Here is a 13,809-nt window from a genome sequence, read left to right as displayed (position 1 = left end):
TAGTAGGTTTAGAACTCTCTTACTTAAACAAAAGGGGGAGGTGTTGCGGGAGGTCCTTCCGCTCCTCCAGCCAATGGCCGCTGAGATGCCAGCCCATTGAGGTGTGGTCTCTCTCTTTAAAAAAGCGGCCACTTCCCTCCTCACGCTCTCTTTGCTTCCTGCTCCATTTCCGGCGACTAGACTCCTTCCTGATTGCGCAGAAGGCTGTTGTCTGGGACGGTGATCTGTAAGTTTTTTCCCCTTTAAATAAATACCACCCTATTAATCATAATTCCAAACTGGTGTGGGATTGTTTATGACTTACGCCTTCACAAGATATTCCATGATAAAACAGGATTTAAACAATACTGATCCACAAATCTAGCCCTACAGAAAGTACTAGAAGGAAAACATCATTCCAAGGGAGTTATATCCACAAAAACACAGGTAATAGATGATCTCTCAGCAGCAGATCCCAAAGAAGAGAAACACACACACAATGCCAGGTAGGAGAGTGATACATTCCCAAAGCACAATGCAGGTCTGTTGCTGTCATTGCCAACTGCAAGTTTTTTGTTTTTTTTTAAACTTTTTTACTCTTTTGACCCTTTGCTCTTTTCGGGTCCTTGACATCCAGCTCCCAAATAAATCACATGGAGACTTATTCTTTCTTACGAAAGCCCAATCTTAGCTTGGCTTATTTCTAGCCAGTTTTTCTTAAATTATCCTGTCTACTTTTTGCCTCTGGTCTCTTACCTTTCTCTATTTTGAATTTCTTTACTTCTTACTCTGTGGCTTGTGTGTAGCTGGGTGGCTGGCCCCTAGAGTCCTCCTCTCCTTCTGTTTTTGATCCTTGATTTTTCTTCCCAGATTTCCCCTCTTATTTATTCTCTCTGCCTGCCAGGCCCACCTATCTTTTCAACTGCCTTACTATTGGCCATTTAGCTCTTTATTAGACCAATCAGGTGTTTTAGACAGGCAAAGTAGCACAGCTTCACAGAGTTAAACAAATGCAGCATAAAAAAATGCAACATGCTGGGCAGTGATGGCTCATTCCTTTAATCCCAGTACTTGTGAGACAGAGGCAAGCAGATTTCTGTGATTTTGAGGCCAGCCTGGTCTACAAAGTGAGTTCCAGGACAGCCAGGGCTATTCAGAGAAACCCTGTCTCAAAAAACAAAAGAATGAGCCGGGCGGTGATGGCGCACGCCTTTAATCCCAGCACTTGGGAGGCAGAGGCAGGCGGATCTCTGTGAGTTCGAGACCAGACTGGTCTACAGAGCGAGTTCCAGGACAGGCTCCAAAGCCACAGAGAAACGCTGTCTCGAAAAACCAAAAAAAAAAAAAAAAAACAAAACAAAAGAATGCAACATGTCTTTGCATCATTAAACAAATGTTCCACAGCATAAATGAATGTAACATATCTTAAAATAATATTCAGCATTAGCCAACTAACAGCAGACTGCTCCTCATCAACATTATAGACAGAGATGGAGAAAAAAAATCAATTAGCAAGAGCTATGTTAATTTGCTCAGTAGTGTAACCATAGTGGCACAGCAGCTGCCATTGGATTCACCTCTTGGTGAAGTTTCAAATAAAGAGAGATGGTTCAGCAGATCAGAGCACTGGCTGCTCTTCCAGAGATACAGGGTTGGACTGCCGCACCTACATTTCCTCTCACAATCATCTGTGACTCCAATTCGAGGGAACTCTGGTGACCCCTTTTGGCCTTCAGGGGCACTGCAGCCACATGGGGCATAGATACACATATATACCCATACATATAAAACTATTTTTAAAAGGATGATAGTAATAATCCAGTCATTTTCCCACTTCTACTCACACCAAATGGGAGAGGTGTAATGGATTGGGGCAGGTTCAAATTCACATCCTCAATTCTGTGACTGGTGGCACTCATCTTTGCAAACCCTGCAGGGAATTTAAAGCCCCCTTCTGGCCTTAGCTGATAGCAGGCACACTCATGGTGCCCATACACACACATAGGCAAAACACTCATACTTATAAAATAAATATATCTAAATTTTAAAAACTGGGTTCAATTGACAAACTTTCTTACCCATTTGTAAAATTTTCAAATTTTATTTCTCTCTCTCTCTCTCTCTCTCTCTCTCTCTCTCTCTCTCTCTCTGTGTGTGTGTGTGTGTGTGTGTGTGTAAGTTAGAGACCAACTTTCAAGAGTTGGTTCTTTCCTATCATGTAGGCATATGTTTCTTTTCTGCAGCCACTCTCAAATAATCACTCAGAGGCTTAATATTAATTACAAATGCTTGGCTGATAGCTCAGGCTTGTTAAGACTAACTCTTACACTGAAATTAACCCATATTTCTTAACTATGCTTTGGCAAGTGGCTTGGTACCTTTTCTCAGTAAGGTGTGCCATCTTCCTGTGTCTGCTGCCGACTCTCTCACTCAGCTCTTCATCCCTGTGTCTTCAGTCGAGTTGCCCTGCCTAACTTTATCCTGCCTTGCTATAGGCCAATCAGCTTCTTTATTAACCAATGAGAGTAATACATATTCACAGTGAACAGAAGGATTATTCCACAGCGCTACCGTGTGGGTTACAGGGACTGACCTCAGCACCTTTACCTGTTGAGCCTTCATTGGCTTATACATTTTAAAATATCAGTTTGAAAAATAAAGCCCGGCGGTGGTGGCACATGCCTTTAATCCCAGCACTCGGAAGACAGAGGCAGGTGGATCTCTGTGAGTTCGAGGCCAGCGTGGTCTACAAGAGCTAGTTCCAGGACAGGAACCAAAAAAAACCTACAGAGAAACACTGTCTCGAAAATCAAAAAAAAAAAAAAAAAAAAAAAAGAAAGAAAGACAAATAATATACTCAGACCATCGAACTTCATACTGAATAGGTGACTAAAAGAGTAAGTGAAGCCTATCTCAATGAAGATGTAAACTTTTATACAAATGTGTAACACTGAACAATAGTCAGAAAGTGCCAGGGGGCTGGCGAGATGTCTCAGCAGGTAAAAGTGCTTGCCACCACAGAGAAGCCCTGTCTTGAACCCCACCCCCCCCCACCAAAAAAAAAGTGTGCGCCATATAAGCCTGACGTACACGTACCTCCACACACAAAAAAATCTCAAAGAAGAAAAGTTATCACACAAAGCAGGGTCTGGGAAGATGGCTCAGTCAATATTGGTTGTGTAAGAATGTTGACCAGATTCCAGTTCCCATCATCCACACGAAAGCAGGAGGCAGAGTGCATACGTGTGTAGTGAGCTGCGTGGAATCACACCTGATGCAGATGTATAGTCAACTCCTGAGATGGCTAAGGCCTGACCTATGCTATAACGCAATGATCATCAGCTGCTTGCATATGCGTGGGCCTATGGGCAGTGCCCACCTGGCAATCTGGGATTGGCAGCCCATGCCTACTTAAGGGCTGGGAGAGGTCTGCCCAGAGAGAGAGGTCAAAAGAAGAAAAGAGGGAAAAAGAGAGAGAAAGTGAATCAAGTCCTGGTATAAAGTGCAGTGAGAAGAGCTCTGGTGGTCGCGTCATCCTTGTGGGATGAGGGTGGCCATGAAAAGTGGTGGCCCATGCGAGGAACCTCCAAACCTCTCTCCATGGAGCCCAGAACTTGCTGCAGTCAGGGGGTGCACCAAATAATCCTCAAGGTAAAGATTGGGGATCCGCGACAAAAAGCGGGTTTTCCACTCTCGCCGGTAGAAGAAGGGAGAGTGGGGGTAATAGGGCCGCGACCATAGCAGATTAAAGTGAGGGCCACGACCAAAGTGCACAGTTTAAAATGAAAATAAAAGGAAGAATAGGATTTTAGAATGGGCGCTTCAACATCACACCTGATTTTTCTGGTTCTTAACGAGCTGTTATGGAGCGCATTGGAGAGGTTCTTGACTGAATGTGACACAATTGCATCTTGGTTTGCCGTCTCTGGCAATCTTAATGTGTCATCCTGGGACAGGCTTGGTAGAGATCTAGATTTTACCACCGAACAAGGTATGCTAAGGAAGGGAGTGATATTCATGTGGTTTGAATTACCGAGGTCTCCAGAGTTTGTAGTGGAGTGTGAGCGGCTGCAGCTCCAAGGACAAGAAGCTCTAGGCAGCTCCAAGGCCAAGCAGGACTGAGGGTCTGCTAAGCTGCAAACACCGGGAACTGCCTCAGGGTTTAGAAGTGCAGCAGGCAATAAGATCTGCTGGCCTGAACCTCTGTCTCAACCTGGGGCACCCGGCAGACTGGGGTCCGCTTCTCCCCCGTTGCTGCGACCTGAGTCTGAGCTCGGCTAGAAAATGGCAGTAGATTGCAGTAAAAGCCCATAAGAATTCAATGTCCCCGCTCAGCAGGAAGTAGCCAGACGGACTGTCAATGCCCAAATTCCCTATAAGACAATTTAAGCGGGGCCCTTTCAGAGCAGAAGCAGGATCAGCTGGGTTGCTAGGGAAGCCAAAGAGGTGCACGAGGGAGAAGGTGTCTTCCATGCATTCAGCTGACAGGAATAAATGGGCCACCGGGGTATGGTAGCTGGGGTATGTTATTTAGGGGACTGTTGAAGGAACAGTGGTTTCTGACTGCTCCTGGAGTCATGGCAAAGACACTCCTAATGACAGGAGCAGGCAGAGGAAAGCCAGGGAGGGGAAGCAAGATTGCCTCCCCTTCCTCTCCTCTGTGCTGGCCCCTCTGCTACCAGTTCTGACTGCCCTTGCTGCTGCCGCAAGCACAGCTGCAGCTGTGGCAATTGGCTCAGCTTGGTTGTGAATGGAAGTATCCGGGGCTGTGTGTGACCAGCATTCAATATGACACATGCAACTAATCTGTCTAAAGAATTGTCTAGATATCTTTTAGGTAATTGGTCTGGTGAATTCGAACAACAACTGTAAAAAGAAGCGGGTGACGATTGTGACTGCAGATTCCACACGCATGGATACCAGCCTGGCAGAAGGACTATCCTCCTGGATCACTCCATGGATCATCTGAAGGAGTGGGTGGGAATAAGAGCCCTAACAGGCCTTAATGGTGCTTGCCTCCCTGGTATGCCTGTGGTGCGTCTGTCACATAAGGGTTTCACAGCATCGCAATGCAGTTATGATCATTCAGGCCTTCACGGCTATTAAAACAGGACAGTCTCCCCAAGTTTGGCTAGAGATGTAAGAGCAAGTCTGATTGCATGTGGGTTGGTGTCTAGCTCCCACCTCTGTAAAAGGACACCGGACAGGTCTAGTGTTCTCTGAGTGGATGACACCTGGACAAACACTACTACATGTTTCATTTTTAAGAGATCAGACCTCTACTCTTGCCTGTGGTGAGCTGCGTGGAATCACACCTGATGGAGATGTGGATCAACTCCTGAGATGGCTAAGGCCTGACCTATGCTATGATCACGCAATGATTATCAGCTGCTTGCATATGCGTGGGCCTATGGGCAGTGCCCACCTGACAATCCGGGATTGGCAGCCCATGCCTACTTAAGGGCTGGGAGAGGTTTGCCCAGAGAGAGAGGTCAAAAGGAGAAAAGAGGGAAAAAGAGAGAGGGAAAAAGAGAGAGAAAGTGAATCAAGTCCTGGAATAAACTGCAGTGAGAAGAGCTCTGGTGGTCGCGTCATCCTTGCAGGACGAGGGTGGCCGTGATATACGTATAACCTCAACATTGGGGGAAGAAACAGACAGTCCGTAGAACTCACAGAACAGCCAGTCTCGTTAAATCAGTGTGCCTCAGGTTTAGTACAGATCTTGTTTCAGAAGATAAGATGTGAGCTGGGTGGTGGTGGTGATGCACAGATCTCAGTGAGTTTGGGGCCAGCCTGGTCTACAAAGCAAGTTTCAGGATAGCCAGGGCTGTTACACAGAGAAAGCTTGTCTTGGAAAAAAACAAAGTTGTGGGGCCAGCAAGATGGCTCAGCTCATAAATACACTTGCTGCCAGTCCTGATGATCTAAATTTGATCTCTGGAACCCTCATGGTGGATAGAGAGAACTGTGTCTTCCAAGTTGTCCTCAGTCTCCATCCATGCATGAACACACATGTACCAGGCTTTTCCTTTTGGGCCACCAACCAGCTCCCAAATCAGGAATGCTCGGCCTAGCTCAGGCTCATTTCTGGACAGCTCTTTTAACTTAAATTACCCTGTTCCTCTTTGTCTACCTTTTGCCTGGGGGCTTTTTACTTTTCTTTCCTTCTGTATATCTTACTTTCACTGCTTCTCATGTCTGGCTGACTAGTGGCTGCCTGGCTTCTTGCCCAGGATGTGCCCCCTTCTTTCTTCTCATTCTCTTCTCTCTTCTTTCATTCTTTTCTATCCTAGTCTGTCTGCCCGCCAGCCCCTCCTTTCCTTCTCCTGCCTAGTTATCGAATGTTCAGGTTTGTATCATATCAATCAGGTGCCTTAGGCAGGCAAGGTGAAACAAATGCAACACATCTTTACATAATTGGACACACATCCTGACATCATCAAGCAAACGCGGCACAAATGTGACACACCTTTTCACAGTTAAAGCAATATTCTGCAGCATAAACAAACCTAACACATCATTGCCCAGTTAAAATAACATTTTACAACACACACACACACACACACACATAAAGTAAACAAAATGTAGTAATTTGGAGGGGTTGTGAAACCACTTCATTCAGAGGCTGGGGAAGGGCTGAAGAGGTCCACATGATTTGATGTCTTCAGCAGGGCAGATCCTTGAGGCATCCTCATTGCTAAAATCTGTAACTTTGGGGGGTGGGTGGATAGGAGCTGCTGAGCATTGAACCCAGGGCCTAGGCAAGCTCTCTATCACAGGCCTACATACCCTGTGTCTCCCGGATTTCCTTCTTCCTTCCCTCTTCTCTTCTACTCTCCTTCCCCTCCCCCTCCCCTTTTTTTCCTAGACCCCTCTCTCCAGAGTCTAGCTTAAATGGCCATGTAGGCTTTGATGGATCCTCTTGCCATCCCCTAAGGCCTTGGCCACCAGGCCCAACTCCACTCAGCTTTAAAAAATATAAACATTAATCTTAGTGCTCAGTAGGCTGAGGCAGGTGGATCTCTGTGAGTTCAAGGCCACCCCAGCTTACTTAGCAAGTTCCAGGTCAGCTCTAGTGCTATATAGTGAGACCCTGTTTGGGGGGAAAAAAAAGGACAATCATAATTATTTCTACTCTAATGCTCTGGAGAACACCTGTGTGTGTGTTCATGCATGTGCAGGCCGGAGGTTGACATCGTGGACCTTTCTTCAGTCACCAAATTTTTATTTCAGTTTACACAAATAAATTGTGTACACATTTAACCATATTGAACAATAAACGTATTTACTTTTCCACAAACACCAACACTCTTACCTCTTAAAAACTCGTTACAGCCAGAGTGGTGGCGCACACCTTTAATCCCAGACACAGAGGCAGAGGCAAGCAGATCTCTGTGAGTTTAGGTTCTGTCTGACCTGCATAGTGAGTTCTTCTGTGGACACGAAACTGGTTTCTAAGATGCGGTGCCCAGGCTCGGTCAGCCTCCAGAGGCTGACCAGGATGCTCGTGGAGACACGGGGAAGACTCAACCTCGGGCCCCAGGGATGTCCAGATCATTTGAGATGTCCCGCCTTTCCGGAGCCAATTGCAGTACAGCTGCTCCTGGCGGTGACAACCAATCATCTGCCGCTGCGATGGCTCACAGAGAAGGCGTAGAGGCAGCAGGTGGCAGGTTTTTTTTTTAACCCCCCCCCCCCCCACACACACACACAGAAACGAGCACCAACCCTCCTGACGCGGCCATTGTGTTTAAGAGCAAAAGGGCCGCTGCATTTGCAAATGGGCAAGTTCGAAAGCCGCCATATTTGCCCAGCGGCAGAAATGGCGCCCGAGTGGCTTCAATGGCAACTGAAGCCAGGCCGTCGCCATGTTTTCTGAAGGCATCTTCCTGCTTCCTTCACCCGAGTCGTGTCTCTGTACGAGCGGCTGTGGAGTGAACTATGCAGCCTCCCTAGTCTCCACCGGAGCCCTGCAGTCCTCACACCGTCCACTTTGTCCTGCTCCCGGCGGGGCCGATCGTGACTAAGGGGCGTGGCCAAGGGCGTGGTTTCCCGGGGAAGCCGAGGCCGGAAGCTGGAGCCTGGGGCTGCCAAGCCGCTGCCCCGGCAGGAACTCCGATGGCGCCACCTCCGGCCCCGCTGCTGGTGCCGATGCCCGGGGAGATCTGGCCTGTTTTCAGGAAGCCTGAGCTCGTGAGCTTCGCGGACGTGGCCGTGTACTTCTCCCCGCAGGAATGGGGGTGTTTGCGGCCCGCGCAGAGAGCCCTGTACCGGGAGGTGATGCGCGAGACCTACGGTCTCCTGGGCGCGCTCGGTGAGGCCCCGGGTCAGATCCCCGCTCCCCATCCTCCTCGGGGCTTCAGAGGGGAGATGCTGTAGACCAACCAAGTGGATCGCGAGCCCTGATCCCGCACTTTTCCACCAGCAGCCTCAGTCACCTTCCATTCCCAGGGCTTCCTCGGGAGTCTCCATTCAGACAAGAACAACGCAAACCCTGCCCAGGTTAATTTGAGCCTAAGTTCCGAGGAGGTGCCCTCCCCCTAGTGGGATGCTATATGCCCGGGCCAGTCGCTCAGGCCAGCACTGTGACTCCTGTTCTCTCTCAGGGTTCCCGGGCCCCAAACCAGCCCTCATCTCTTGGATGGAGCAGGAGAGTGAGGCTTGGAGCCCCGCCGCCCAGGATCCTGAGGAGAGGAAAAGCCTGGGAGGAACTCCGAGAGGTGAGGGATTGACCCAAGTCCTCCTGCATCTTGTTTGTCAGGGGTTTCTTCTCTAGTAAAGCTTTCTTTCAGATTCACCATCCCGGCGTCCCTACAGAATTTCAAGAGTCAACATGCGTCAGACACTAAAGGAAAGAAAGCCGACCTGTGAGAGTTTTGGAAACTCGGGAGATGTTAAAAGCAGAATAGAAGAATCTAGAGCACAAAGAAGTTTTAGATTTCCAGATGTTTGTTAGATACTGCTCATTTCCCCTTTTTAAAAACCAACTAAGGCTGGTCGTGGTGACACATGCCTTTGCCTTTAATCCCATCACTTTTGGTGCAAAGGCAGGTGGATTTGAGACCGATCAAGGCTACATGTAGTGAGACCTTGTCTCATTTACGTCCCCCATCCTAAAATGTCCCTAAAAGTCAAACTGGTTTCAGGTCTGCCTATTCTGTTTCTCAAGGCCAAGTGTTACAATAACAGCTTGGCTCATCTGCCATCGCTACCCTGAATCGAAGACATCTGAAGCAAATATGGTGCCTCATCTATAAAAGTACCACTGTGCCAACAACAGCAACAATCCCAAAACACAAAATGCAACAGTAACTGTTTCTTGAGCATTTACTAAGTTATCACCAAGCACGATGTATTTAATCCTCCCAATAACCCAGTGAAGTTAAGAAGCCATTATTTTCCTGTTTGACATTTAAAGAGAAATTTTAACTGTTTGACTTTCAACAAAGCCTTTGTGTTAGTCCCTGGGCAGTGTATTGTGGCTCTACCTGGGCAAAAGCTAGGGGCATCTATGCAAAAGTGTTATGTTTTATTGAGACTTGTTTCTTAAAGAGTTATTTTTATTATTTTTCATTACATGTAAATGTATGTGTCTGCATGTGGGTATGTTCACATTGCAGCTGCCCAAGGAGGCCAGCGGTGTGGCATTGCCTGGTGTTTAACTTATAGGTGGTTGTGAGCTGCCTGATGTGGGTTCTGGGAACAGAACTCAGGTCCTCTGGAAAGGAGCAAGCACTGTTAACCACTGAGCCAGCTCTCCAGATCCTGCTGTGTTTTATTTTTTTTATTTTTTTAAAGATTTATTTATTGTGTACAGTATTCTGCCTACATTCATGCTTGCAGGCCAGAAGAGGGCACCAGATCTCATTACAGATGGTTGTTAGCCACCATGTGGTTGCTGGGAATTGAACTCGGGACCTTTAGATGAGCAGGCAGTGCTCTTAACCCCTGAGCCATATATCCAGCCCTTTGTTTTATTTTTGTCGTGTTGATTTTTCTTTTTAAGACAGGTAAGGCTGGCCTGGAACTTTCTATTTAGATAAGGTTGTTCTCACATTCACAGAAATCTACCTGCCTCTACCTCCAAAGTGCTAGGGTTAAAGACCAGCAGCCACCATACCCTACTGTTCCTTTTTGAGTTTGTGAGACAAGGTCTCACTATGTAGGCCTTGCTGGCCTCAAACTCATGGCTGTCTTCCTGCCCCAGCTTTTCCAAATGGTGAGATTACTTCCCTAGTGAGATTTTGTGTGTGTGTGTGTGTGTGTGTGTGTGTGTTGTTTGTTTATGTAACAGCCCTGGCTGTCCTGGAACTAACTCTTGTAGACCAGGCCAGTCTCAGCCTAACAGAGATCTGCGTGTCTCTGCCCTGAGTGCTGTGATTAAAGGTGTGCACCACCACTGCCTGGCTTCCGAGTGAGATTTTTTTAATGTAATTAATTTGTTTCCCAGGAGATACTTCAAATGAGAAGGAGCAGGGCCCCAATGAAGGAACCAAGAGACTGGCAGAGACTCCTCCTGCTCAGTTGCAATCTAAAGAGGTGGTTCAACAAAAGACTTATTCTATGGCTACCAAGTCCTCTGCAGGGGTACAGCTACCTCCCAAAGCTGCCCCAGGCCAGGCCCAGGTACCCAGCACAGATGCGCAGGCCAGCCAGCGACGCCATGTTTGCATGGACTGTGGGCGCCGCTTTAACTACCCTTCTTTGCTGATCATCCACCGGCGCATGCACACGGGTGAGCGACCCTACCCCTGCCCAGAGTGCGGCATGCGCTTCAAGAGGAAGTTTGCGATGGAAGCGCACCAATGGATCCACCGTTCCTGTTCCGGGGGTCGCCGTGGCCGGAGGCCTGGGATCCGGTCTGTGCCTGGAGCCCCAGTCCGAGATGACCGGGATCCGCCAGTGCTCTTTCGGCACTATCCAGACATCTTTGAGGAGTGTGGGTGAGCTGAAAAGCTGCCTGCATCGGGAGCAGTGGATGAACTCGGCACTAAGAACCGAGGGAGTCAAGACTTGGGAAATGAAATACAGAACTTTGACTTTTCTCAAGAATCCCTTGTAAGATTGTGAAAAGTGCCTGTAAAGACTCCTATAGATTAAACCTCACACCCGCTGCCCTCTCTGGTGTTCGCGTTTGGAAAAAAGGGATGGGGCGGAGCGGGGCTGAGGATGTGATTCAGTTGGTAGAGTACTGTTTTAGTCAGGGTTCTCAAGAGGAACAATACCAAGAGGATGAGTGCACACATGTACACACACACACACACACACACACACACACACACACACACACACGTATAGGTAAAGGCAAAGAACAAAAGACAAGAGGAGTAACTACTGAAACACCTTTGTTGTGGGATATTACTTTAACAATGTAAAGGTGTGTTACAGTTGTATATGCTGCATTTGTTTAACTATGTGAAGATGTGTTGCTGTTCACCTTGTCTGCCTAAGGCGCCTGACTGGTCTAATAAAGAGCTGAATGGCCAATAGCTAGGCAGTAGAGGGATACGGTGAGGCTGGCAGGCAGAGAGAATAAGTAGTGTACCACCCAAAGCCTGGATCCCCAAGACATCACCAGAGGCAGTATCTGATGCAAAAGCAGAGTCTTTATTGCAAGTTAACTTGGGTCTCTCCAGGGGTCTGAAGCAGCGGCAGCGGCAGTGAAGGGGGGTGGGGGTGGGGATTCCAAGCCTCTGGGCTTGTGATTGGCTGCCCCCTAGTGGGGCAAGGGGAATTCCAGACTTCCAGGTTTGGGATTGACTGCCCCCTATGATGTAAAGGGATATCCTTTAGAGGCTCAGTGATCAGTCTGGTTTCCCTGCTCAGGGATTGACCGGTTTTGTGTCAGGGGCAGAGATTGCTCTGATTCTAAACTGTGTTTCTTTCTTTGGTTCTTTTTACCTTTTTGGCCCTAAGTTTGGGACCAGGGAGAATGTCTTTGGTATGCTCTGAATCTAGGGGTTTGGGACCAGGGAGAATATCTTTGGTATGCTCTGAATCTAGGGGTTTAGTGCATTTTTTTTTTCGGTCCTGGTTTCAGGGTCCAGGGTTTTTCTCCAGTTCTAGGTTCAGGGACAAAGTGTCTCTTCCCCTAGCTCTGGTCCCATTTTCAGGGTGTGTTTCTTTTACTGGGTTGGGGCTTGGGCCAAGCTGTTTAGGGTCAGTGTAGGGGCTGTGGAGCCCGGATTTTCTGGGCCCTGGTCTCTCATTCCCCCTCTAGAAGTAAGTAGAGGACCCAATCATGGGTTCTCTCTGAGGGTCTCCCATGGAGTATATTGAGACCGTGGCACCATCAGTTGTACTGTGCTGATCCTTCCCCTAATGAAAACCAGTAACTTCTTGAGGATACAGGGCCCAAAAGAAAGGAAAAGTATTAAGATGAGTAAGGGCCCTAGTAATGCGGTGATTAAAGTTGTTAATCATGGGGGGGGGGTACTGAATAAATAAAATGTGAACCAGCCTTGAACTTGCTCACATTCTCTCTTTGTTTTGGCTAATCCCTCCCTAACTTTGGCTGGCAGTTCTTTCGCCAGTAGGAGACAAGAGCAGAGAACAAAGGAGAGAGAAGGGAGACAGGTGGGGCCAGCCAGCCCAGCAGCTGTCCCGGAGCTGTCTCCGGCAGCAAGACCCAGAGTAGCACCTACGGGATGAAAGGACCGTAAACATCCCCGAGGCAGAATATAAATGAAGAAAAACAGAAGAGCTAGTGGCACAAACATAAGCTAAGGCCAAGCATTCAGAACTAATAATATGGCTCTGTGTCATGGTTTGGGGGCTGGTTGGTGGCCCAAAGGAAAGTCTGTTCCATGCCTTTCTATCTTGGTTCCTACCAGGAGGTGCCACCCACAATGAGTGCCTTCTCAGGTCAGTCAGGATGGTTCTTCAGGTGCGGCTCCCTTAGCAGGTGGTTGTAATTTGTGCAGGTTGACACTCAAACCAACCATAGTAATTTACCCTTGTCAGTTTGACACGTATACGACATTTTAAGAACCGTAGCCTTAAGCCGGGCGGTGGTGGCTCACGCCTTTAATCCCAGCACTTGGGAGGCAGAGGCAGGCGGATCTCTGTGAGTTCGAGGCCAGCCTGGTCTACAAGAGCTAGTTCCAGGACCTTAATTTAGGATTGTTCCCAACTGGTTCTTTTTTTTTTTTTAAAGATTTATTTATTATGTATACAACTTTCTGCCTCCACACGCCAGAGGAGGGCGCCAGATCTCTTTACAGATGGTTTGGAGCCACCATGTGGTTGCTGGGAATTGAACTCAGGACCTCTGGAAGAGCAGACAGTGCTCTTAACCACTGAGCCATCTCTCCAGCCCCAGTTCCCAACTGGTTCTTAAAACTTGAATTAACCCATTTATATTAATGTGGTCAGACTTTTCTTTCCCGCCTGCCAGTTCCCAAATATGCAACACAGATACTTAATTATAAATGTTCAACTGATAGCTCAGATTTAGTGCTAAATAGCTCTTACAACATAAATTAACCCATTTCAATTAATCTATGTGCTGCCATGTGGGTCAAGGCTTTACCTGTCCTCCAGCATGTCTTGCTCCCTCTGAGTCTCCTAGCGATTCTTCTGACTCTTCCCTTCTTCCCAGAATTCTCCTAGTCTGGCTTTCCTGTGCAATTTCTCCTGCCCAGCTATAGGCCAGTCAGCTCTTTATTAGTCAGTGAGAGTAATACATATTTACAGTGTATAGATTGTTCCACAGCATATTAATCTATGTTCTGCCGTGTGGCTCATTACCTCTTATCAGGACTGTATGTCCGACCTCCTCTGAGTCTGGCTGGTGAATTCCCCGCCTTTCAGATCCTTCCCCTGAGTTCT

General features: G+C 47.8%; 1 protein-coding gene across 2 annotated transcripts; it reads left to right on the top strand.

Annotated features, from left to right (window-relative positions):
• Positions 1-7,682: 7,682 nt before the first annotated feature.
• On the top strand, positions 7,683-11,238 carry LOC101987035 (zinc finger protein 688). 2 transcript variants are annotated; one of them, XM_026781282.1, is made up of 4 exons: positions 8,132-8,293; positions 8,408-8,481; positions 8,586-8,699; positions 10,430-11,238. In XM_026781282.1, exons 1-4 carry the CDS (start codon positions 8,214-8,216, stop codon positions 10,924-10,926), a joined length of 765 nt encoding a protein of 254 aa, XP_026637083.1. In that variant the 5' UTR covers positions 8,132-8,213; the 3' UTR covers positions 10,927-11,238. The 2 variants fall into 2 exon arrangements, with proteins under 2 accessions (XP_005351349.1, XP_026637083.1); XM_005351292.2 differs by lacking the exon at positions 8,408-8,481 and having other exon boundaries at positions 7,683-8,293.
• The last annotated feature ends 2,571 nt before the right edge of the window (positions 11,239-13,809 follow it).

This window comes from Microtus ochrogaster, chromosome 8 (genome assembly GCF_000317375.1).
Source record: "Microtus ochrogaster isolate Prairie Vole_2 chromosome 8, MicOch1.0, whole genome shotgun sequence".
In the NCBI taxonomy this organism is placed as follows: Eukaryota; Metazoa; Chordata; class Mammalia; order Rodentia; family Cricetidae; genus Microtus; species Microtus ochrogaster.
The sequence above is the reverse complement of the archived record's forward strand: the minus strand, read 5'-3'. Positions and strand labels throughout refer to the sequence as shown.

What these genes read in the sequence shown, in the direction of transcription:
- LOC101987035 (XM_005351292.2), top strand. Translation starts at nt 8,098, where the DNA reads ATGGCGCCACCTCCGGCCCCGCTGCTGGTGCCGATGCCCGGGGAGATC. An exon ending in CGGTCTCCTGGGCGCGCTCG is followed by an intron (nt 8,294 to 8,585) that starts GTGAGGCCCCGG and finishes GTTCTCTCTCAG; the next exon opens with GGTTCCCGGGCCCCAAACCA. An exon ending in CCTGGGAGGAACTCCGAGAG is followed by an intron (nt 8,700 to 10,429) that starts GTGAGGGATTGA and finishes TTTGTTTCCCAG; the next exon opens with GAGATACTTCAAATGAGAAG.